At 46.1% G+C, this 26,259-nt stretch overlaps 1 protein-coding gene across 3 annotated transcripts; it reads right to left on the reverse strand.

The window, feature by feature from the left end:
* Positions 1 to 14,647: 14,647 nt before the first annotated feature.
* Positions 14,648 to 26,192, reverse strand: TFE3 (transcription factor binding to IGHM enhancer 3). 3 transcript variants are annotated; one of them, XM_032620120.1, is made up of 10 exons: positions 25,872 to 26,192; positions 23,483 to 23,596; positions 22,205 to 22,443; positions 21,278 to 21,523; positions 21,095 to 21,199; positions 18,778 to 18,895; positions 18,364 to 18,420; positions 18,111 to 18,186; positions 16,975 to 17,122; positions 14,648 to 16,490 (listed from the first exon to the last, which is right to left on the reverse strand). In XM_032620120.1, the coding sequence occupies exons 3-10, from the start codon at positions 22,421 to 22,423 to the stop codon at positions 16,047 to 16,049; spliced, it is 1,413 nt and encodes a 470-aa protein (XP_032476011.1). In that variant the 5' UTR covers positions 22,424 to 22,443; positions 23,483 to 23,596; positions 25,872 to 26,192; the 3' UTR covers positions 14,648 to 16,046. The 3 variants fall into 3 exon arrangements, with proteins under 3 accessions (XP_032476011.1, XP_032476009.1, XP_032476010.1); XM_032620118.1 differs by having other exon boundaries at positions 22,205 to 22,508; XM_032620119.1 differs by having other exon boundaries at positions 22,205 to 22,508; positions 23,483 to 23,653.
* Positions 26,193 to 26,259: the final 67 nt, after the last annotated feature.

The raw sequence follows: 26,259 nt of genomic DNA on the forward strand, positions 1-26,259 counted from the left end.
TGATTAGAGATGATTCCTGCAAAGCACCCAGCCACGTGTTCAGCACAGAGGAGGGCTCAGGAACGATAATAACAAGAGCTGGCGCTTACTGTGCTGAACCCTTTGCCTGAAGTATCACCTTTTAACCCTTATAACCACCTCAACAGGTAGGTGCTGTCAGAGGCTCAGAGAGGCTGAGTAACTTTATTTATTTATTTATTTATTTAGGGCTGTGTAGGGTCTTCGTTTCTGTGCGAGGGCTTTCTCTAGTTGTGGCAAGCGGGGGCCACTCTTCATCGCGGTACGCGTGCCTCTCACTATCGCGGCCTCTCTTGTTGCGGAGCACAGGCTCCAGACGCGCAGGCTCAGTAGTTGTGGCTCACAGGGCTAGTTGCTCCGCGTCATGTGGGATCTTCCCAGACCAGGGCTCGAACCCGTGTCGCCTGCATTAGCAGGCAGATTCTCAACCACTGCGCCACCAGGGAAGCCCCACCATCATTTTTTTTTAATGCACTTCCTTTCTGGCATTACAAGATGCTCCAGACTCAACATTATTCCTTTTCAGCCCCAGTTGAGAAAGTATTCATTGCTACTAGGGTGTAATTGTTTCTAGGCCCTCTCAGTGTACAGAGCTAGAAAATACATGTATATAGTCTAATCCATGTAAACACACATCTATATTTATATATTTTGCTATAGGTATATATACTTTAAAAACATAAGTACACTACTAATACCTTCCATTTCAACACAACAACACAAGATTCATTCTAGTTTCCTCACTTTTCATATTTGTAAATCCCTTCTCAAACAGAAAGAAACCTAGCTCCCAATATCCACAATAAATTTACTTATTTGTGTAATCATATAATACACATTAACTCCAGAATTGCTAACCCACAAGACTGTGAAAAACAAATCTACCAACTACAGGTCAATACTTTTTTACAGCTTCTTTTGTCTTCAGGTTCCTGGTGGTCTGTAGTCAAAATACTGTGTTTAACAAGCCTATTGTAGCTTCAATATTTGATGCAGTTCCTTTTTGTTTTTAATCTGATGGTAGTCAAAATACTGTGTTTAAAAATTACTTGGGGAACTTCCCTGGTGTCGCAGTGGTTAAGAATCCGCCTGCCAATGCAGGGGACATGGGTTCGACCCCTGCTCTGGGAAGATCCCACATGCCACGGAGCATCTAAGCCCGTGCGCCACAACTACTGAGCCTGAGCTCTAGACACTGAGAGCCACAACTACTGAGCCTGAGCTCTAGACCCCGAGAGCCACAACTACTGAGCCTGAGTGCCACAACTACTGAAGCCTGCGTGCCTAGAGCCCGTGCTCCGCAACAAGAGAAGCCACTGCAATGAGAAGCCCGCGCACCGCAACGAAGAGTAGCCCCCGCTCACTGCAACTAGAGAAAGCCTGTGCGCAGCAATGAAGACCCAACGCAGCCAAAAATAAATAAATAAAATTAATTAATTAATTAATTTAAAAAATTACTTGGGTTAGTTCTCCCTCTTCCCACCACCCCCCATGAGGCTGCACGATTCATTTGAAATATTGTTAGGTTCCTTTGTTTTCGTTTGAATTCCATTTTGCCCTCCCCTCCATCCCCTTGTTGAGGTAAACTAATCTATTTAATTTCTGGTTTATCTTTTCTGTTTCTTTTCGCACAAATGAACACATATGAAGGGGAGCAGAAATGCCACACCAAAACATGCCGCTTTGATTTGCATTTCTCTAATAATTAGCTATATTGAGCATCTTTTCATGTACCTGTTGGCCATCTGTATGTCTTCTTTGAAGAAATGTCTACAAAATGTTCCACTTTGGCGTGTGGCTTATTTTAAGCTGAAAACAATCAAGACCCAGCACACTCAAGAAAAACGTTTACCTCTCTTTTAACTGCTTAGAAGAATTTAGATAGGGGTCTGGCCCAGAAAGAGAGCTATATCAGAGATAACTTTTTATCTGAAAGACTTACCCACATGGCAGGGCAAACATTTGACTACCAAACATCTGCTCTTCTCATCATCCTGTGAATTGCCCTCCTCCCATTTGAAACCCCTTTGAAGCCCCTATTCCATTCCTTAGCTCAGGATGGCATATAAGCTTCAATTGCCTAACTACCTTTGGGTCTCATATTTTTATGGGTATCCTGTACATACGAAATTAGTTTTTCTCCTCTTAATCTGTCTTATGTCAATTTAATTATTAAACCAGCAAAGAACCTAGAAGGGTAGAAGGAAAAATTTTTCTGCCCTGACACATACATGTATATTATCTTATTTATCCTACATTAAGGGTAACATCCTATAACTATTCTTTTACACTTTGCATTTTTCATTTGATAATATCTTCTTTCTCCCTCTCTCGGTCTCAGGTACATAGTACCCCATTTTGTAGATGTATCATAATTTAGCCACTCTTCTATGTTTGCCCATGTAGGTGGTTTCCAATATCTTGCAATTATAAACAATGCCAAAAAGAATAACCTTGTATCTATAGGTATTTTTTTATTATCTGAGGTGTATCGTCAGGGTAAATTCATAGAACTGGGATTGCTGCATCAAAAAGTGAATATCTGGATTTAGTTGATACTCCCGAATTCCCTCCCAAAAGGGCTGTTCCAAGTTCATTCCCACTATCGACGTGTTTGAGTGCCTGTGTCCCCACAGACTAGCCAATAGCCTGTGTTGTTGTATTTTTAAATTTTCTCCAATCTCAGAACAAAGAAATGGTATTTCATTGTAGTTTTTTTTCCCCGCTCATTTTCATCAGACCAAATGATCTGCCTGCTGTGGGAAAATGGTTTCAGCCAGGGCTCTTTTTTTTTTTTTTTTCCTTTTTCAACGTATGAACTTTATTGAGATATATTCTCTATCTGTATACCCCTCTACCTATTTTGAGGGTACAATTCAATGAGTTTTGACAAACACATACAAAGATGTAACCACCACCGCAATCAATATATGGAAAAATTCCATTATCCCCAAAAGGTTCCTTAGTGACCCATCCCAACCCTCCACTCCATCTTAGGCAACCACTGATTGGCTTTCTGTCACTGTAGATTATATGTGTTTTTGTAGGGTTTCATACAAATGGAATTAGACAATATATACTCTTGTGTCTAGCATCTTTCACTCAGCATAATGCTTCTGAGATTCATCCAAGTTGTGTGTACCAGTATTTTCTCCTTTTTATTGATAAGTAGAATTCCATACTGTGGATATACCACAATTTGTTTATCCATTCTCTTGGTGTAGTTTTAATTTGTTTTTCTCTAATTATGAGTGAAATTACGCTTTTCATATAAGTTAAGGCCATTTTAATATCCTTTTTTAATCTGTGAATCGCCCACATCTTTTGCCCATTTTTTCTAGTGGCTTTTTGGACTTTTTTCCCCTTAATTTTCAAGAGTTCTTTGTATATTGGAGATATTAACACTATATTGCAATACATGTTGCATATATATTGTCCCACTTTTTCAGTTGTCTTTTGACCATGTTTATGATCCTAGGAGCTAGAAAATCGATGTATGCATGCTAACCCATGTATACACACATATCTATAATTATTTCTGTATCTATTCATGTCTCTCTATATATTTTTAAAATAAATTTATTTATGTATTTGTTTGTTTTTATTTTGGGCTGGGTTGGGTCTTCATTGCTGCGCACGGGCTTTCTCTAGTTGCTGCGAGCAGGGGCTACTCTTGGTTGCGGCACGTGGGCTTCTCATTGCAGTGGCTTCTCTTGTCGCGGAGCACAGGCTCTAGGCACGCAGACTTCAGTAGTTGTGGCACGTGGGCTCAGTAGTTGTGGCCTGCAGGCTCTAGAGCGCAGGCTCAGTAGTTGTGGCACATGGCCTTAGCTGCTCCGCAGCATGTGGGATCTTCCTGGGCCAGGGCTCAGACCCATGTCCCTTGCATTGGCAGTCAGATTCTTAACCACTGTGCCACTAGGGAAGCCCCCATCTATATATTTTAAGATAAACACAAATTCATACTGATATTCCAGTACCACGTAGTACATTCTAGCCTCCCCTTCTTGCTCATCTGTAGCCTTCCATTCCAACAGTGAGAAGCCCAGCTCCAGCCATCCACCACCCATTTACTTAATTGTTTGATCCCAGTGTATATGTATAGCAATATCAGAATTGTTAACCTGTACTCCTGTGGGAAACAACTTTACCAAAGTGGAGTTAAGTGCTTTTCTATGGTTCCCTTTGTCTTTAGCCTTGGAGTTTCCAGTCAAAATACCATTTTCCAAGGTTACTTAGATCAGCATACCTTCTCCCCATGCTCTTCAGCAACATTATGTCATATGTTTATAATAAAGTTAGATTATATTGTCACAGCCTCCATTCCATACTGGGATTCCCTGACCTCCTGGTTGATTTTTAAAGTTTTTCATACATTAAGATGCATTTGTGTGTGTGTGTGCTGTAAAGATCTATGGGATTTTTTATTATTATTATTTTATTTTTTAACATCTTTATTGGAGTATAATTGCTTTACAATAGTGTGTTAGTTTCTGCTTTATAACAAAGTGAATCAGTTATACATAAACATATGTTCCCATATCTCTTCCCTCTTGTGTCTCCCTCCCTCCCACCCTCCCTATCCCACCCCTCCAGGTGGTCACAAAGCACCGAGCTGATCTCCCTGTGCGATGCAGCTGCTTCCCACCAGCTATCTATTTTACGTTTGGTAGTGTATATATGTCCGTGCCACTCTCTCACTTATGTCAATTGACCATATATGTGTGGGTCTATTTCTGTTTTGTTTTTTTTGCGGTACGCGGGCCTCCCACAACAGTGGCCTCTCCCGTTGCGGAGCACAGGCTCCGAACGCGCAGGCTCAGCAGCCATGGCTCACGGGCCCAGCCGCTCCGCGGCATGTGGGATTTTCCCGGACCGGGGCACGAACCCGCGTCCCCTGCATTGGCAGGCGGACTCTCAACCACTGCGCCACCAGGGAAGCCCGTGTGGGTCTATTTCTGGAGTTTCTATTCTCCTTCATTGACATATTTGGTTGTCTCCCCCGCCCCCATTTTTTTTTTTTTTTTTTTTTTTTTGTGGCGGTACGGGGGCCTCTCACTGTTGCGGCCTCTCCCGTTGCAGATCACAGACTCTGGACGCGCGGGCTCAGCGACCATGGCTCACGGGCCCAGCCGCTCCGCGGCATGTGGGATCTTCCCGGACCGGGGCACGAACCTGTGTCCCCTGCATCGGCAGGAGGCAGACTCTTTACCACTGTGCCACCAGGGAAGCCCCGCCCCCAGTTTTATTGAGATATAATTGACATACAACACTGTATAAGTTTAAGGTATGCAGCTTAGTGATTTGACTTACATACATTATGGAATGATTACCACAGGGAGTTTAGTTACCACCCACATCTCATATAGATACAAAAGAAATGATTTTTTTCCCTGTGATGAGAACACTTAAAATCTACTCTCTTTGGGACTTCCCTGGGGGCGCAGTGGTTAAGAATCTGCCTGCCAATGCAGGGGACACGCGTTCGAGCCCTGGTCCAGGAAGATCCCACATGCCGCGGAGCAACTAAGCACGGGCACCACAACTACTGAACCTGAGCTCTAGAGCCCGCGAGCCACAACTACTGAGCCCACGTTCTACAACTCCTGAAGCCCATGTGCCTAGAGCCCGTGCTCCGCAACAAGAGAAGCCACCGCAATGAGAAGCCCGCACACCGCAACGAAGAGTAGCCCCTGCTCGCCGCAACTAGAGAAAGTCCCTGCGCAGCAATGAAGACACAATGCAGCCAAAAATAAATAAATAAAATTAAAAAAAAGAATCTACTCTCTTAACAATTTTCAAGTATATCATACAGCAGTGTTAACTATGGTCATCATGTTGTACGTTACATCCCTAGTACTTATTTATCTTAGTACTTATTTATCTTATAACTGAAAGCTTGTGCCTTTTGACCACCTTCATCCAATTCCTCCCCCCCATTTGGCTGTCGTGATACCAATGCCACAATATCCTAATTATTATAGCTTTACAGTAAGTCTTGACGTCAGGAAGTGCAAGTCCTCCAAATTTGTTCTTGGTTTTCAAAGTTGTTTTGGTCCTTTACATTTCCATATGAATTTTAGAATCTACTTGTCAAGTCTAGAAAGAAAGAAAGGAAGGAAGGAAGGAAGGAAAGAAGGGATGGAGGGAGGAAGGAAAGAAGGAAGGAAGGAAGAGAGAGAGAGAAAAGAAAGAAGGAAAGAAAGGAAGGAAGGAAGGAAGGAAAGAAGGAAGGAAAGGAAGGAAGGAAGAGGGAGAGAGAGAAAGAAAGGAAGGAAGAAAGAAAGGAAGGGAGAAAAAAGGAAAAAAACCTTGCTGGGATTGTATTGAATCTATATATCAATCTTGGGAGAACTGATGTCTTAATAATATTGAGTCTTTTGATCTGGGAACATGTGTATCTCTCCATTTATTTAGATCTTTAACTTCTCTCAGCAAAGTTTTGTACTGCTGAGACCTATACTGTGCATACAGGTCTTGGGCGTGTACTTTCATATTTTTGACTCTATTATGAATGGTATTTTAAAATTTCAATTTTCTATGGGTCATTGCTAGTATCTAGAAATACAGTTAAATGTAGTATATTGATCTTGTATCCTGCAGTCTTGCTAAAGTCACTTATTAGCTCTAGTAGCTTTTTTGTAGACTTCATACGATTTTCTACACAGATGATCATGTCATCTCCGAATAAAGACAGCTTCATTTCTTTCTTGCCAATCTTCATGCCTTTTATTTCTTTCTTGCCTTATTGCACTGGATAGAACCTCTAGTACAACGTTGAACTGAAGGGCTGAGAGTAGACATCCTTGCTTTTTTCCTGATCTTAGGGGGAAAGGCATTCAGTCTTTCACCATTAAGTTTGATGTTATTGTAAATTTTTTCATAAATGCTCTTCATTATGTTGAGGAGATATTACCTTTTATTTCTAGTTTTCTGAGAGTTTTTTTGTTGTTTCTTTCTTTCTTTTTTTTTTTTTTAAGCCAGGAATGGATGGTGGATTTTGTCAAATACTTTTTCTGCATCTTTGAGATAATCACATGTTTTTTCTTGCATGGGGTAAATTCAACTTTGTTTTGATGTATTATCTTTTGTATATACAATTGGATTAGATCTACCAAAATGATTAAAACTTTTGCACCTCTGTTTGTGAAGAATGCTTCCATATGGTTTTCTTATACAATGTTCTTTGGTTTAGTATCAGTGTAATGCTAGTATCATAGAATGAGTTGGGAAGTATCCCCTCCTCTTAAATCTTCTGGGAGAGTTTGTGTAGAACTGATATTATTTCTTCCTCAAGTATTTGGTAGAATTCCCCAAGGAAGCCATCTGGGCCTGGACTTTTCCTTGTGGGAAGATGTTTTATTACATATTCAATTTCTTTAATAGATACAAGGTTATTCAAGTTTTCTGTTTCTTCCTGAGTAGGCATTGGTATTTTGTGTCTTTCATGAAATTTGTTGCCAGAATTATTGTCATAAATATGCTCATAATATTCTATTATTCTCTTTTTAAAATTGTGGTAAAATATGCATAACAGAATTTACCATTTTAACCATTTTTAAGTGTTCAATTCAGTAGCACCGAATACATTCACAGTGTTATGTAACCATCACCATTGTGTATTTCTAGAAGTTTTTCATCATCCAAAACAGAAACTCTGTACCTATTAAGCATGAACTTCCCATTCTCCCCCAACCCCCAACCCCTAGTAACCTCTATTCTACTTTCTGTCTCTGGGAATTTGCCTATTCTAGAGACTTCATAAAAATGGAATCATACAGTATATGTTCTTTTATTTCTGGCTAATTTTGCTTAGCAGAGTGTCCTCAAGGTTCACCCATGTTGCAGCATGTATCAGAATTTCATTCATTTTTATGGCTGAATAATAATCCATTATATGTATATAACATATTTTATTTATTCATTCATCTGTTGATGGACACTTGGGTTGTTTCCACCTTTCAGCTATTGTGAATAATGCTATGAATGTTGGTGTACAAGTATTCCCTATTATCCTTTTAATATATGTAGAACCTGTGATGGTGTCACATTTCTCACTCCTGATACTGATCATTTGTATCTTCTCCCTTTCTATCCTGATCAATCTGGCTAGAAGTTTATCAATTTTACCGATCTTCTCAGTAATATTGGTTTCATTAGTTTTCTTTATTGTTTTTCTGTCTTCTATGTCATTGATTTCCACTCTCATCCTTATTATTTTGTTTCTTTTGCTTATTTTTCTCTTATTTTTCTTTTTCCTTAAGGTGGAAGTTGGGGTATTTGATTTTAGATCTTTCTTGTTTAGTATAAGCATTTTGGTACTATAAATTTTCCTTTAAGTATTGCTTTAGCTGCATCACATAAATTCCGATATGTTTTCATTTTTTTCAGATCATTTTATAATTTCTTCTTAAAATTCTCTTTATAATTTCCCTTTTGATTTCCTCTTTGACCCATGGGTTATTTAGAAATGTATTATTTAGTTTGCAAATATTTGGGGACTTTGTAGATCTACTTTTCTTATTACTTTCTAATTAAAATCCATTGTGGTCAGAGAACACAGTATGACTTGAATCCTTTTAAATTTCTTAAAACTTGCTTTATGGCTCAGAATATGGTCTATCTTGGTAAATATTCTATGTACACCTGAAAAGAATGTGTATTCTGCATTTGTTGATGGAATCGTCTATAAATATCAGTCAGGTCAAATTGGTTCTGATTCAGTCTCCTACATCGTTACTGATTTTCTGACTGATTGTTCTACCATTTATTGAGAGAGGAGTGCTGAAATCTCTGACTTGATTCATGGATTTGTCTACTTCTTGCAATCCTATCAGTTTCTCCTTCATTTATTTTGAATCTCTGTTATTAGATTATTGACATAGTTGGGTTTAAATCTACCATCTTACTATTTGCTTTCTATTTGTCCTATCTGTTCTTTGTTTCCTCTTTTTTGGCCTTCTCATGTATTTATTGAGTGTTTTCTATAATACCATTTTAGCTCCTATGTTGATTTATTAGTTGTAACTCTTTGTCTTACTTTAGTAATAGTTTTAGGGTTTAACTTATTTTAACTCATTATTTATTCATCTTTAACTTTTTTTTTTACAATATGCTGTCCAATGATAGTGTACTATTTCATGTATAGTATAAGAAACTTGTAACAGTGTATTTCCATTTCTCCCTTCCCAATATTTGTGCTATTGCTGGCCATACATTTTATTTCTTTTCTTTTTAAAATAAATTTATTTATTTCATTTTTGGCTGTTTTGGGTCTTTGTTGCAGTCCACGGGCTTCTCACTGTGGTGGCTTCTCTTGCTGCAGAGCACGGGCTGTAGGCACGTGGGCTTCAGTAGTTGTGTAGCAAGGGCTTAGTTGCTCCGCGGCGTGTGGGATCTCCCTGGACCAGGGCTCGAACCCATGTCCCCTGCATTGGCAGGCAGGTTCTTAACCACTGTGCCACCAGGGAAGCACCCCTTTACATTTGGCACTCAAGACAAGTGCCTCACCTGCTTGTCCCTAATCCTAGCTCTGGTTAAGTCCTGCTTTTTATTTTTCTGGCCTTAAAATTCTTGCCTTTAGGGAATTCCCTGGCAGTCCAGTGGTTAGGACTCTGTGCTTTCACTGCTGAGGGCACGGGTTCAATCCTCGGTTGGGGAACTAAGATCCCACAAGCTGTACAGCACAGCCAAAAATAAATAAATTAATTAATTTTAAAAAATCCTTGCCTTTAATGGGAGCTTTTAGTCCATTTACATATTATGGAATTATTGATATGGTCAGATTAAGCTCTATCTGGTTATAATATGTTTTCTATTTGTTCCTTCTGGTTTCTGATCCTCTGTTCCTCCTTTCCCATCTTCTTTTGAGTTAACCAAATATATTTTAATATTCCATTGTGATTCTTCTATTGGCTTTTCATCTGTACCTGTTTTCATTATTTTCTTTAGCAGTTGCCCTGGTGATTACAAAATGCATCCTTAATTTATCCCAGTTGACTCAAAGTTAATATTTTACCATCTCATATGAGATGGAAAAACCTTGCAAAAGTATAGTTTCATTTCCCAAATCCTGTCCTTTGTGTTATGGTTATGTATGCTATAGCTATACACATTTTATGTTACAATTCAGCTTGATCCATTTGAAGCATGTTTTTAGGATATTTTGGAGAAGATCTACAGTAACCCTTACTCTAGGGCTGAAGTAGCCTGCTCTTAAGGCATGGTCTTTCTGGAGTGTCTGTTTCTCAGTGGGGTATTGGGTGAAGATTCTGCACTCAGGCTGGTCAAAATCCCCAGGTCTCCCAGAATTGTGCAAGCATCGATTCAGTTCACATTAGCCCAGGACTGATCTCTGCTTGGCCTCGCAGTGTCTCATTCTAAGGCTGCACAGCCTAGAATTTGGCCAAAGACCTAAAGCAATGCCTTTGGTGACTTCTGGAAGTCTGCCTCTACAAAGCTCTTTTTTCTCCAATACCATGCCTGCTAGACCGAAGTCCCGAAATCTGATCTCTCCCACCCAGCTCAGTTATATTGCTATTCTCTTCCTAGGCTCCACTTCCCTCCAAGGGGCTCCTGAAACTGACCCAGGCAGAAAGAAAGTACAGTCTAGGCTTACTGTGTGCTCACCTTAAAGTTTTGCCCACTAACTTTATTTTATTTTTATTTTAACATTTTTATTGGAGTATAATTGCTTTACAATGGTGTGTTAGTGTCTGCTTTACAGCAAAGTGAATCATATATATATATATATACACACATATATATATATACATACATACATATATCCCCATATCTCCTCCCTCTTGGTCTCCCTCCCACCCTCCATATCCCACCCCTCTAGGTGGTCACAAAGCACCGAGCTGACCTCCCTGTGCTATGCGGCTGCTTCCCACTAGCTATCTCTTTTACACTTGGTAGTGCATACATGTCCATGCCACTCTCTCACTTTGTCACAGCTTACCCTTCCCCCTCCCCATATCCTCAAGTCCATGCTCTAGTAGGTCTGTGTCTTTATTCCCGTCTTACCCCTAGGTTCTTCATGACATTTTTTTTTCTTAAATTCCATATATATGTGTTAGCATACGGTATTTGTCTTTCCCTTTCTGACTTATTTCACTCTGTATGACAGACTCTAGGTCCATCCACCTCACTACAAATAACTCAATTTCGTTTCCTTTTATGGCTGAGTAATATTCCATTGTATATATGTGCCACATCTTCTTTATCCATTCATCTGTCGATGGGCACTTAGGTTGCCTCCATGCCCTGCCTATTGTAAACAGAGCTGCAATGAAAATTGTGGTACATGACTCTTTTTGAATTATGGTTTTCTCAGGGTATAGGCCCAGTAGTGGGATTGCTGAGTCATATTGTAGTTCTATTTTTAGTTTTCTAAGGAACCTCCATACTGTTCTCCATAGTGGCTGTTATCAATTTATACTCCCACCAACAGTGCAAGAGGGTTCCCTTTTCTCCACACCCCCTCCAGCATTTATTGTTTCTAGATTTTTTGATGATGGCCATTCTGACTTGTGTGAGGTGATACCTCATTGTAGTTTTGATTTGCATTCCTCTAATGATTAGTGATGTTGAGCATCCTTTCATGTGTTTGTTGGCCATCTGTATATCTTCTTTGGAGAAATGTCTATTTAGGTCTTCTGCCCATTTTTGGATTGGGTTGTTTGTTTTTTGGATATCGAGCTGCATGAGCTGCTTGTAAATTTTGGAGATTAATCCTTTGTCAGTTGCTTCATTTACAAATATTTTCTCCCATTCTGAGGGTTGTCTTTTGGTCTTGTTTATGGTTTCCTTTGCTGTGCAAAAGCTTTTAAGTTTCATTAGGTCCCATTTGTTTATTTTTGGTTTTATTCCCATTTCTCTAGGAGGTGGGTCAAAAAGGATCTTGCTGTGATTTATGTCAGAGTGTTCTGCATATGTTTTCCTCTAAAAGGTTTATAGTGTCTGGCCTTACACTTAGGTCTTTAATCCATTTGGAGTTTATTTTTGTGTATGGTGTTAGGGAGTGTTCTAATTTCATTCTTTTACATGTAGCTGTCCACTTTTCCCAGCACCACTTATTGAAGAGGCTGTCTTTTCTCCGTTGTATATTCTCACCCCCTTTATCAAAAATAAGGTGATCATATGTGCGTGGGTTTATCTCTTCTGCTCACTAATTTTAACATTTAGCGTTTAGCTGTGGATCCACTCCCCAGTATTACTGTGGTATTCTAATGGTAATTTTCTATTTATCTCATTCCTTCTATATTTATTATTTGGAATTCTAATGCAAGCAAGAGTTGTCCCATCTCCAGCATTTATTTACTTACCCAATTATATCACTGATATATATAAGCATGGAATCATGGATATTTAGTTTTTGGACTACAATACAGCACTATCATTTTTTTGTTGCTCAAATTGCTCCATATTTGGTTATTGGGAGTTCTTTCAGGTTGGCTCCTGCATCTTTATGACACACTCCCATCTTTTTTTGTTTAGATTCTTCCTTACTTTCTGGTACCACACAGTGCTCCAGGCTCATCATGTGTTTCCCTTCCCCGGCCTTAAAATCAGCCATTTCTCCAAGGAGCCCTGGTTCCTTTCATTGGAGAATGGCATTTAGAAACCAAGATGTAGGTACTAGATGTGCTTGTTGCTTCTGGAATAGCACAATGTCTAGGCCTTCTCAATGGGCAGACAGAAACTGTCCGAGGAGACCAAGAAGATGACAGCCCAACCCAATGTGGGAGGGAGCTTCTAAGATGTCCCCCCCAGTGGTCCTACGGCTATTCATGATCTTGTGTAATCCTCTCCCGTGAGTAACTTGCTTATAACCAACAGAATGCCTCAATGGTGAGGGTATGTCACTTCCATGATTAGATTACAAGAGATAGTAACTTCTGTTTTGCTAGCAGACTCTTCTATTGCTGACTTTGATGAAGCAAAGTACATATGCTGTGAGCTGCCTCATGGAAGGAAAGGCACACATGGTAATGACTGAGTGCACCTCCAGCTGACAGCCAGCAAGGAACTGAGGCCCTCTGTTTAACAGGCTGCAGAAAACTGAGAACTGCCCCAAACAGTTGCATGTGAGTGCAAGTATGGAGCAGATTCTTCCCCAGTCTGGCTTTCAGATGAGTCCTCAGTCCTGTCCACACCTCCCCTGATTGTACCTTCTTGAGAGCCACTGGAGTAGAGGAGCCAGCTAAGCCAGCCTGGCTGCCTGACCTGCAAAAATTGGGAGATAATGAATGCATGATTTTTTAGCCACTAAGATTGTGGTAATTCGTTACACAGAAAGAGATAACAAACAGAGTATCCTTATTTGGATCTTAGAACAGAAAAAAGACATTCATGGAAACACCAGTGAAATCCAAATAAAGTCTGGAGTTCCTAGTACTGTGCCGATGTGATTTTCTTAGCCTTAATAAATGTGCCATGGTTATTCAAGCTGTTAACATTAGGGGGAGCTGGATAACAGGTATGAGAACTCTCTACTGTCTTTGCCACACTTCTGTAAATCTAAAATTATTTCAGAATACAAAGTTAAAAAAAAACACTTCTGGGTATTACATGTTATCTTTGTAAAATCAAGAGAATATATCCAATTTGAGGAGAAAAAAAATAAAGCTATCAGGGAGCCACCAGTCTGGTGGTAGAGGTTCAGCAACCAGGCCCTAGGGCTCACAGTATGTTAGGCTAGAAAGGGGCAGGCAGCAAGTGTGGTGGTCACAGCCTGATGGGGGTGACACAGGACCAGGCCTGATACCTGTCCTGGGAGTCAGTTCAGTTGAGAAATTCCAGGAATATTTTTTCCCCAGCCTAAGATACTTGTGTCTGTTCACTTCCATTTAAATTCCCCACAAATGTCAACACCTGTTCCAAAACCGAGTTGTTTGCTTGTTCCTCTACCTTTACGGTTTTTGTCTTTGCCATTTCCACCATCTGGAATAACTCTACTGTCTGCCAGGAGATATCCTCATATACTTCCTTATCAGCTTCAAAAGTGAACTTGCGGGCTTCCCTGGTGGCGCAGTGGTTGAGAGTCCGCCTGCGGATGCAGGGGACACGGGTTCGTGCCCCGGTCCGGGAAGATCCCACATGCCGCGGAGCGGCTAGGCCCGTGAGCCATGGCCGTTGAGCCTGCGCGTCTGGAGCCTGTGCTCCGCAACGGGAGAGGCCACAACAGTGAGAGGCCCGCGTACCGAAAAAAAAAAAAAAAAAGTGAACTTGCACGAAAATCTTCATTGGCCCATCTGTCCTCAATGACATTGTTCAAACCGGAGCCCTCACTTACCTAACTTTACCATTTAGCGCTTCATCCATTTACCAGCTGTATATCGTCAGATAGTTACTTAAACCCTGCTCTATTCGTGTTTCTTCAAACGTGAAATAGGAGTAAGAATCAGTACTTTCTTGATGAATATTCCTTAGAATAATAAATTGGGTAAAACAGTTAGGAGGCTGCCTAGCAGATAGTCAAGGACTGATTGCTTTTGTTTGTACACTGTTTTCTCCAGCCCCTCTATCTAAATCCTTGTACCCATCCCACTCAAATCTGTTTCTTCCAAGAACCTCATGAGCCATGCTCATTGCACAGACAAAAAGCAAGGACAGGAGACTCTTTGCCAAAGTTAAAAGCGCATCAAACACGCCTAGCATTTATTATCTTAATCACAAACCTACAGACCCCTTAGTACACCCTCCTCGGGGCTCGGCCCCAACAATCCAAAGCTGACAACCTTGGGTGTATGGGGTAGGAGGGATGGGGATGGGCAGGGAGTGTCTCTTGATAACTCTGAAATGGGGAAGATTTCTCCAAATGGAGAACAAGGTGGAGGCCAGAGGTTGGGGGTGACCTAGCTTCTGAGTAGGGGGTCAGTAAAAAAATCTGATAAAGAGGGTGTATATATGTTTTTGCAATCCTCCCCCTAAGCCTCTGCCTTGGTGAGACAGGCTTCTACTTGTTCCTGGGCTGGGGAACTCCCTGGAAAGGCCCCTTCCTTTATCTTGTTCCTCTACATGTTGAAAAAGAGTACTGGGGTGCTGGCTCTGGGAACATGGACCCAGTACCCCCTTATCTCCATCACCTCCCCAATCTACCCTTCAAGGAAGGAGGTATAACTCTGCCCAAGTGTGGGGGTCTAACTCTCACTCACTCCTGATCTAGGTCTGGAATGTCAACCCACAAGATTTCAAGATCTGCCCCCTTCTTCAAGGGCCAGGTCGGCTAAGAGCTCTCCTAGGTTAAGTCACAATGGTCCCAGGTTAAGGCGGGGGAGCTTAAGTACCACTCCTCCCTGCAGTGTGGAATGATTGGATGGGATGTTGCTAAGAGACGAGGGCTGTGATCTCCACAGAGTTGCCTGATCTTACTGACTCCTCCACTGAAATACCTGCGCCGGGCTGTTCCTACAGGGAAAGGGCGGGGCCTGACTCCTCCATTGCTAGAAGGCCAGGACTGAGTTCCCAGGTAAAGGGGTTGGCTCTCATCCTCACTTCTGTTCCTTGCCTGCGCAGGGCAGGGTTCATGGGGAAGGGGCAGCGCTTAAACCCCCAGGGTGGGACCTCCATTTTGACTCCTCTTCCTTGCCAGGATAGACTAGACTGTTGGTTCCAAGAGAGGGAATGGAGCAGTATCCTGACACTCTTTATCCCAGGAAACATGGCTAGGACAGTCCCTAGGGGCCAGGGGCTTACCTCATCCCGTCTCCTTCCCTCACCTGGGCAAGGGCGGGTCCCACGGAGCAGGGGTGAGGCTGCGTTCTGCAAGAGACAGGCCCTGATGCCCCTACCTTCTCCATGTCTGAAATACCTGCATTGGCCTGTCCTGTGGGGAAGGGGTGGGGCCTCATCTGATTCCTCCTCCTTGCCTGGTTATAGGGGTGGGGCCTCATCAGTCTCCTCTTCCCCCAGTACACCTGGGCAGGGCAATCTCATGAAAAGGTGGGGGAAAAGGCGGGGCCTCATCCTGACATGTCCTCCTTTCCTGGGTGGGGAAGTCCCAGGGGAGGGGTGAGGCCTGATCAGGACTCCTCCTCCATGCTGAAGCTGCTGCGGCGACTGCTGGCCTTGGAGACTGCAGGGGATACTGAAGAAAGCAGGGGATCGGAGGCAGCCCGCAGTGGGGACAGGGCGCCCCCTGACAGTCCCCCCACCACCCCCTCCTCCTCCTCCATCAGAATGTCCTCCAGCCCCAGGTGGAAGGGGTCCCCCAGATCCCCCAGGTGGTCGCTGGGAAAGTGCAGGTCCAGAAGGGCATCTGAGGGTGGCGCTGGGGGCTGCTGATGGGGAGTACTCTGGGCAGGTCCCCCCGCTGCATGAAATGTTGCTGTGCCTGGCCTGCCCTCCTCTTCAACATCCAGCTGCTCTGGCTTGAGACTGTCAGAGGCTGAAGTTGTGGCCAGTGAGAGCAGCCCTGGGGTGGGAGGCACTGGCAGACCATGGATCTGGGCCTGCAGTTCTAGCTCCTGCAAAACGTAGGGGGGTGGGTGGTGGGGGTGGGATAAGATGGAGTTCAGAGTCCCTCAGAGGCAGAGGATATAACAGTTAAAAGGGTAGGCTGCCTGGGTTCGAATTCAGCCTCTGCCATTCACTAGTTGCGTAACTTCAGGCAAGTTGCTTACCGTCTCTGAGCCTCAGAGTCCCAACCTAGAAAGTGGGTATAATAATGGTCCCTGTCTCACAGGATTGTTGTGAGGATTAACTTAGTAAACGGAGATAAGGCTCTTGTCATAGTGCATGGCACAAGATAAAACACTGTGTCCGTTAACCAATATTCACTATTATTCTTGCTAACGTTATGATTACTACTTAACATCACCATCATCGTGTGAGTCAGGAAGCCTGGGGATCCCCCAAATATGCCAGAAGGAGAAATCCTAGCCTGTTCTCCCTCTGCCTCTGCCTCCAGGAAGCCCCCCTCACCCCTGCCACCGCCTTCTCCTTCCAGACCTGAATTCGGAGCTGCAGGCTGCGGTTGGCTTGCTCCAGGGATCGCTGCCGGCTCTCCAGGTCTTTGGAGCGCTGTTGCTCCTTCTGCAACTTGCGGATGTAATCCACAGAGGCTTTCAGGATGGTGCCCTTGTTCCAGCGCATCTCCCTGTGGGGCCCAAGGGGGAGGAAAGAAGGGAATGCTGCACATGGAGTCTCTCGGGAGCTGAAGGGGGCGATTGCACCAGGTAGATGGAGCACCCCGCCACATGCCTACAACTTGAGGCAGAGGGACATCAAGGGTACGGAATGCTCGGATGAAAACCACCTGCCTGGAACCTTCCAGTGATGCCCCATCACACCCCGAACCCAGAAAGCCCTCTCTGACCTGATCCCATACTGCTCCTCTTACCCATGCCCATCTGATTCATCTCACTGCAGCCACACTGGCTTCTCAATGCTCCTAGAACATGGAAAATCATTCCCACCTCAGGGCCTCCATCCCAGCTCTGCCCTCCACCTTGAACACTCTTCTCTCAGACACCCAGATGGTTCCTGCCTCACCTCTTTAGGCTCTTTATTCAAGTATCTCCTCATCAGTTGAGGCCTGCCCTGTCCCCACCCTCCTCACCCCAAACTGTGACCCTCCCCAATATCCCATCTTCCCTCCGTTCTTGATTCCTCTCCACAACACTCATCATAACCACCGGAGTTTACATATTTATCTTCTTTGCTGTCTGTCTGCCCCCACTAAAACATCAGTTCCATGAGGTCAGGGATTTTTGTGCATTTTGTTCCCTCTGGTATCCTCAGGGCCTAGCATGGTACCTGGCACAAAGCAAAAGCAGCTCAATACATTTTTTGAGTAAATAAAGGAGGTACTAAATAAGCGGAAAACTGTCTATGTCGTACAGGGGGGCAGATGACGTGGACCATAATGTCATGGACCATAATGTCATGCACCTAACATTTTAGATGGGAACACGGTGAGGGGCTGCCACCCTGCTCAGGGTGAGGAAAGCTGGGTGAGAAAGGGGCAAAGGAGCAGGACTGCCTAGGTGGTTCCCACTTAGGGCGGGCCCACCCGGGAATGACTTTCAGGGAGTGGGGCCCCCACCCCACCTTCCACCGGCCTGGGGCTCCTGGCCCAGACTCACGGGTCACTGGACTTGGGGATGAGGGTGCCCAACTCCTTGATCCTGTCGTTAATGTTGAATCGCCTGCGACGTTCAACTTTGAAGGCGGGGGAGAGAAAGAGAAAGTGGGAAAGGGTCGTCAATAGGCTGAGAAGCGAAGAGGAGAAACTGGGGAATTGGGAGGCTGCTGCAGGGAGAGGCCCCCAAGGAAGGCCGGGCGCAGAGTGAGGCTGGGCTGCACAGCACGTGGGCAGGAGCACGCGCTCTCACTCACTCAGGTTGTGATTGTCTTTCTTCTGCCGTTCCTTCAAAAGGGCCTTGGCCTCTGTCTCTGGAAGAGAGTGCAGGAGGTGGTCAGGGCCTCTGGGCCTGGGAAAGATGACAGACGACGGTGGGCAGCATGTGCAGCCACTGGGGTAGGCTTTGGTGGGCGCAGGCAAGGGAAGTGCCACCATTTTTACAGTTTTTAAAGAAGCCATGGTGACAGGCCACTTGTTAAACCCAAGAGGAGAGGGAGTGGAGTGAAAGCAGGACCACGGGCCATATGGACAAAGATGGCAAACAGCCCCCATTTCTGTCTGTTTAAACCCTCTTCCCTTAGAATCAGGCCTGACCCCCAGACCTGGTAGATATGGGGCTCACCCTGGGGTATATGATAATTGCACGGGGCCAAGACCCTAGCCCTTACCAGAGATCTCCCGTTTGATATTCGGCAGCTCAGCTGGACAGGAGTTGCTGACAGTGATGGCTGGCGTGGCCACGCCCTGACTACTGTACACATCAAGCAGATTCCCTGACACAGGCAGCTGCAGGCAGGGAGAGCAGAAAAATGATGGTTGGAAACAGACCCCAGGCTTGGCCCCTTCTTCGACCAGGTTCCTGACCCTCCACACACCCCAAAGATGGGCCCCCTCATGCAAGGATTGGCTGGCCCAGCATGGAAACCCTTCCTTCTCCTTCAAGGGAATTTCACACAGCCACTCAACAGGGAAGACAGGGTCAAGGGGACCTACCCTGCTTTGCTGGGGGACTAGAGCCTGCCTGGCCTGCTCATCGTGTCCCCACAGCCCCTCGAATCCCCCAGTGACTTCTGAAGCCCCTCTCCCAAACCCCGGCACTGGCTCTGAGAAGTACCAGAAAACCACCCTTCTCAGGTCTTTGTCAGCTCCAATGCAACATTTCAGCCCCTCCTAGAGCTACATTCCAACTCAGCATTCTTGGAACACTCCAACCCAGTCTTCTCAGACCTTGGGAAATTGTCATGGCAACATTCCACCCAAAATCTGGCCTTTCGGAGAGCTCCAGCCCAATCTCCAGTCTTTTGCTGTGACTGCGTTGCATATAGTCTCCGGCTGCCATGCACCGAAGTTCTGATCTGGCACCCTCTTGCACATTCCGATCTCTCAGGATTTCTCGTCCAACTACTCAACAAGCACTGTTTTTATGTCAGCCTAGTTTTTTTTTTTCTCTTTCACACTCTCCTGGATACACCCTAGGGCAATGAACTAATCCATAAGTAATCAGTCCCACCTCTTGATGAGTTTTCATCTCCTGAAACCCCCACTAGACTGCTGGATCCATCCAATCTCTAGCTGTGCCCAAATCAATGAAAAATCCTGATAAATTGGTACCATTTTTACATGTGCTTCTATCCTCTTGATAAGTTGGAAAGAAGTAAAGCTATAGGCACTTGGTATGTCCCAAAACGAGTTATGAGACTCTTGGAATGTTCAGAACCAGAATGTTAAAATTCATTGGTGTATCTCCTGCTCTAGAAAGTTTTATCAAGTCTTTACAAGGACCCAGCCTCTCGGCACAGTTCACTTTAAGAGATGTGGTATGTTCTAGTCACTTCAAGGTCCAACCACATCAAATTTGGACACCTTTGGCATATTATGTTCCAATCACTTCATGGTCTGCGTGTGTCTTCATGACCTGAATGTCCTGGTACATTCAAAACGCTACAAGATAATCTGTATAACAGAGAGCTTCTCTGTTAATTTTGGCCTATGTTGTTAGAATTAAGATTATACCTTGCATGTTTAGAATAAGTTTCTGTCCATCTCTGCACTAAAAAATTTAGAGAGTTACAAGCTCGAAAGTGCTATAGAGAAACATCACTTAGGGGAGGAAGGTGGAAGTGTATTTATGTTGGAGTGTAAGCATGTGTGGAAGCCTCGCAGCACCAGGACTTGGCCCTGTTCTTAGAGCATCCTCTATCCATTCTCTACCTGTCCTGCTTCAAGAGTTCCAGCTGGCCTGCTGTGAAGCCAAGAGCTACTTTGGAGTGCTGGCTGCAGGATTAAGCCAATTCTTATGCAACTGACTCAGTTCTTAATGGCCATTTCTTCTAAAAAGTTTCTTTTGTGTGTGGGGGAGGGTGTGGGTCTTGGGATAGGGGTGAATTTGAGGTTTAAAGTTTAAACTAGAAATAAGATGATGTGGTCTGCTTGCTCTCTGTTTAGATAGGCTTTAAGACCAATTGGATTTACATGGCGGCCAGGCCAGAGAATGGTAATCGATGACTTGTGTGCAGACAAGCATTTATCCAGGTTGCATTGTCCAAATTGGTTTTTAAAGCTCCAGGTTACGTTCTTACACAAAGAAAAACATTCAGTAAACGTGAGACAAGTTTAGGAAAACTTAATAAAAAGAAACCTGTCTTATACTCCAAACAAACAAACAAACAAAATGCTACAAGAGTCCCACCTCTTGGTCCCTCCCACAGTGAAGCTTCAGTGCTTCGGTATGCCCTAATAGCTCCATGAAGTCCCCACCGTGTAGATATCAAAATCTACAAGGTTCACCTCTCCATGTAGTGCAACATGGCCCCAGGGCACTGGTGTGCCCCATTCTCAACATACAGCCTCTATCTCTATCTCAGTACAATCCAAGGTGACAGTCTCTTATGTACACAGCTAGCCTGCCCGGGTGTATATAAGATATCCCTCAGTGATAGACAGATGCACTAATTTTTAGACCAACCTCCCATCTCAGGGCCTCACCGTGCTGGGGAGCTGCAGCCCCGTGGTGCCTCCAGGCAGATAGCTGAGCATCTCATCGTTGTAACTGGACTCCAGGCTGATGATCTCATCGATGACATCATCAATCTGGGAGAAGAAATATGGAAGAGCCTTAGAAGAAGCTGGGGCAGGGGGAGCATGGGAGGGTCGTCTGCAGCCACTCACCTCCTTCTCTGAGCTAGACCCGATGGTAAGCAGTGCCATGGGGCTGTTGGGAGCACTGCCAGTGGGGCCAGTAGCATGGGCAGCCTCAGGGGCGGGAAGTGGCTGGGCACTAGCAGCCCCCGGTGGTGGGGTGAGGGCCTGGGACGCCAGCTTGGGCCCAAGTGTGGTGGACAGGTACTGCTTCACCTGCTGCCGGCGCGCCTGCTGCAGGTGATAGCGCGTCGGGTTCTCCAGATGGGTCTGTACCTGTGGAATGTGGGGGAGACAGGATGGGAGGGAACAAGGCAGAACAGGGCTCAGAGGGGTGACCCTGAGCCCCAGCTTGCCCCTCAGAAGTCATCTGTTCCTAGGCTCAAGATGGCAAACCAGGCCCAGAATCTGAGAACCCTCTCCCACACCCAAATACTGATTAAAGTCTCCCCTAGGACCCAAACTCCCTTTCTCAGAGATCCTTCACAGCCCTCAAGATCTACCCATTGGTTTTAAAGCACCCATGGGTGGCAGAATCCTTCACAGTTTCTGGAGCACCCTGTCACAGTCCCCAAGAGGCCCCCCGCAAAACTGGTGACCCCACCTAACAGACATGGGAACTATACATGGCTTCCCAAGACACTCCAATGGCCAAAGAATTCCTAATGCATAACCATATGTGAAGTGCTTCCTACAAAGCCACTTCACAGACTCCAGGGCCCACTCAGGGCACTCATGAGCCTCCATGATCCACCAAGACATCCTATGACCCACAAGAACCCCTCACAACTCCACAAGAACGCCTTGGAAACCCTAAACACAATGGGATACTAGCACAGCCCCCTTTTAACAGTACCTGAGACCTTCCTTAGAGCCCCTAGGACCTCGTCCCAAAGCCACCAGGACCAATCCTCAGTCACCAGGAGCCCCTCCCAGGGCCTCTGGATGTCACCTTACCTTGAGCACCTCCCTGGGCACCTGAGCAGGGGGAGGACGACCCAATGTGTGGCCCCCAGCAGAGACGCCGACCACAGAGATGGCAGGAGAGGCAGGTGCAGGACTAGGGAAGGGAGAGGCTGCAGCCTGTTCCCGACGCTCACGCCTCTCCTGCTCCTGGGCCTGGGCCCGCATTAGCTGCTGCCGCAGCAAGACCCGCGATGAAGAAGACGACGACATGGCAGGGGTCCTGGAGCCCCCTGCAGAAGGTGATGCAGAGAGTGTAGCTGGGGTGGCTGGGGTGGCCTGCAGTGATATTGGGAGGCTGTGGAATGGGAAATACGGGGCCACAGGTAAGCTAAAAGTCTCGGCCCAAGCCTAAGGAGTCACAGTGCGATGAAGCAGACATAGGAACCTGGCCTGTTCTCTGCCTTCAGAAGCCACAATGTGGAGGGGAGATAAAGGAACCAGACCTGGTCACAACCCTCAGGGGTCACAGTCTGGTGGGGGAACTTTAGCCTGCAGTCCTTATGGTGAAGCCTGGATTTGGGCCTGTTCATATATCAAGCGGAGATACCATTGTTCAGCTCTGCGAGCTATTTACAGGAGAGCAGAAGGAAACAGAATTGAGGTTGTGGGAGTAGATACGGACACAGAGGGCTCATTAAGCTCAATTTGGGGCTGGAGATGCTCCCTGAGCTCCTGGGGGTGGGCATCAGGCTATATGGGCAACCGCAGGCCCTTCTTCCTCCCCTGCCTGGGCCTCTGGTCCCAGGAGCTAGTCAGTCTTGAAAATCTCAGAGATTTCACAATCCTCCCTTCCTGCCCCTCTTCCAGGTCCCCTCCCCTCTCTTAGAGCCTAGGCCCATGACTCAGCACATTTAGACTTTCAAGCTTGGGGGAAAGAAGAGACCAGCAGGGGTTCTTCAAGTGCTGGGAGTGGGTGAATTTGTTGAGTTGGGGGGAGGGTGACCAGGGGTTATGGGAACGGCTCCGCCTACTTGGGGGCTGGGCCTGAGCAGGCCACACCCTGTGTCTGGGAACTCCAGGCACGCTGCAATTTTTATCTATGAATGGATGTGCAGGTGGGGGAGGAAGCAGGGGAGATTTTGTCTGAGATACTAGAATCCTAGCTTGGCCTCCTGCTTTCCACATGCTCTTTCTGGCTCTTAATTTTACTATCTGAAAAATTCAGGCTGATGAGAGAATGGGTTGGGCTGGCACTGAGGGCCTCTGCCCGTCAAGAGGGGATGGAGGGGCCTGAGGAATTGGGAGGGGAGTCAGAGAGAGGAGACATACCTTGAGCGTAGCGATAGGGGCTGGCTTTTGAGCTCGTAGAAGCTGTCAGGATCAAGGACGTTTTCTAATTCGATGTCAGCAACAATCCCGGATTCCGGAAGCAAAGAGTTCAGGCTGAGGGTGGGGGGAAGGCAGGGTGACGGTCAGTGATTGTATGGAGACGTCATTCCCCTGAGAGAGACAAGAGACAGAGACAGAAGAGAAAAGAAGAGAAGAGAAGCATACACCAGGAGAGAGGAGAATAGAGTGTATCCCTCACATTCAGCCACTTTGCTGAAACCACCACCATGAATTCCCATGTCTTCTCCCCTCTCCACTCTCTTTTGCTCCGTGTTACCCATAGTTCCTTAAGATTAAAAATAATAAGCGTGAACCCCAGATCCTCGATCTAACAATCACCTGGGTGTACAACCTGGGTTTCAGGAGAATAGAAACGAAGAATTGAGGAATGACAATTCACTTTGTGGGATTCCTGACTTTGCATTCAGAGTTCTCCCAGCCCCCACACCCCCCATTGTTTTCCTGGCTGCTGAATGTGAGACCACATAGGTCCACAGGCATACTGCACGGTAGGGGCTTCCCTCCGCAGAACAGTCCATTGTAACACAAACTGAATGCATCACAAAGAGAACTGGGGTAGCTGATTCACTTTACTGAAGGATCCACTACTTCCCAAAAGAGCTCCCGGCCACCAACCCTGCCCCAGCCAGAGTTTGTGGGATGTGAACACGCATCCAAAAACAAGATGGAAATAACAAAGGCTCCCCTCAGTCCAACAATCTGGATTGACAAGAGGGAGAATTTGGGTGGATGATCTGCTTTATAGGAACATTCTTTTCTTGGTCAGAGGAGCTTACCCAGCACTCTCCAGTTTTTTCGATAGATCAAAACACAAACACACCTCCAATACCAACACCCACTGACACACAAACTAAGAAGCCATGTACACCAGTCCCTTTCAACTATCGCCACTACTGTGATGATCTAGGTTGCTATAAAGGCATCAGGAGATGGTAAATTCATATATTGAAAGGCTCCTGCTCAACCCTCCATGCTGGCTGCAAGACCCTAGTGTGTAGGGGACATTAACATGCAGGCAGATAGATATGCATCCTTGAATTTAGTCAAAGATTTAGAATCCTGAGATTGTCGTTGAATTGCCCCTCCCCAAGAATCTGTCTTCCTCCCTTTCCTCACTCACAGACGGGGCCCTAAAACCACCCCAGGAAGTCGGGAAGAGGAAGCTGGGGAGCCGCTGAGCTCAGCACAATCCCAGGCAGAAAGTAGGCGAAGCCCCCTCCCATGCTCACACTTCCATTGCACAGAAGTTGGAAGAGGTGGGCACTGGAATGAGCAGGGTATGGACAGAGAAGGCTGGGGCTTCCAGGCCCACTGATGGAAGTGAGGCTAAGAGGTCAGAGAGGACCCACCCAGGCAGGGATGGTGCAATTGGTGCTCATTCCAGCTCTAGGGTCAGATTCAAGATTGCCTCCAGGGCCTGAGAGACAGACTGGGAAGGTGAGATAAAAAAAAAAAACACCTCTGTGTCTGTGTGTGTGTAGGGGGTGAAAGGAGCTGGCTGAGAGGCTAGGGCAGGTGGCAACAAGAACAAGACCCTCCTCTGGGTTCCCAAATAAGGTCTGAGGCCTTCTCTGGGCTAAGAGGTAGCACCATCTCCATTGCCTGTCTGTCTGACTGTTTCCCATTCAAGCCCCTATGGGGTGTGGGAAGAGGGCTTTTCCACTACCCAGCTGGATGGGTGGGCAGGCGAAGGGATTATTCTGATCAAGTCTTGATGAATGTTGCTTTTCTTGTTCACTCACACACACTCACAAGGCTGGTCCCACGCAGTATATCCGAGATACCCCCAAATCCCTCCAGAGTCATTTTATCCCCAAACACAGCCTCCAGCAACCAGCCACTGGGAGTCACCAAGCTCCCAAGACAGCACTTCTATCTCCCAGGACGCCTTCTCTGAGGGAAAAAGTCCCTTAAAAATCAGTGCCTCACCTACAGAGTGCCCCCTCAAATTCATTCCCCTCATATCTGACTCAAAGACCCCAAATTCAGCCTCTAGTCAGAGTCTCAGTCCCTGAAGTTCAGCTACCCTAGACTAGTTTTTGGACACAACAGAATCAGCCCCTCGAGACCGAGTCAAGGGCCCCCGCCAAATCTGAACTAGGCCTCCCTTACTGCACTTCCACGACTCCTTTAAGCCTCAGTCCAAGCAAGCCACCGCCAGATTCCTTAGGTGCCCCCCCAAGTCAGGCGCTCAGACGTCCTCCAAGACTAGGCCGGGGCCTCCAATCACAGTCCTGGGCCCCCGCTGCCCCCAGATAAGGCCCCCGGGAATCCCAGTTAGCACTACCGGTCCCAGGCGGTCCCGCACCTGAGCAGCTGGGCCGAGTCGGCCGGCCTGCGCTCCTCCAACAGCACGAACACGGCTCGAGGGCCCTCCGCGCTGGCCTCTACGCCGTCCCGAGCTGGCTCGGCCGCATGAGACATGACGCCCGGCCCCGGGCGAGCCCTGCCAGGCCGGTCGGGCCTCGGCCCGGTCCCCCTAACAAAATAAGAGTCCCCCTCCCCCGCTCGCCACCGCCTCCTCCGCTAAGCCATGGAGCGAGCTCTGCGCGGGCGGGCGGCGTCGGGGAGATGGGATGGGCTGTGAGTCATCCCCCGCCCAGAACGGACCAAACCGCCCCCCCAACCTAACCCCGGACGACCGCCCTCCTCCCCCTCGTCCTCTTCCCCCTCCTCCCTGGGCTGGGGAAACTCCA

This window comes from Phocoena sinus, chromosome X (genome assembly GCF_008692025.1).
Source record: "Phocoena sinus isolate mPhoSin1 chromosome X, mPhoSin1.pri, whole genome shotgun sequence".
Taxonomy (NCBI): Eukaryota; Metazoa; Chordata; class Mammalia; order Artiodactyla; family Phocoenidae; genus Phocoena; species Phocoena sinus.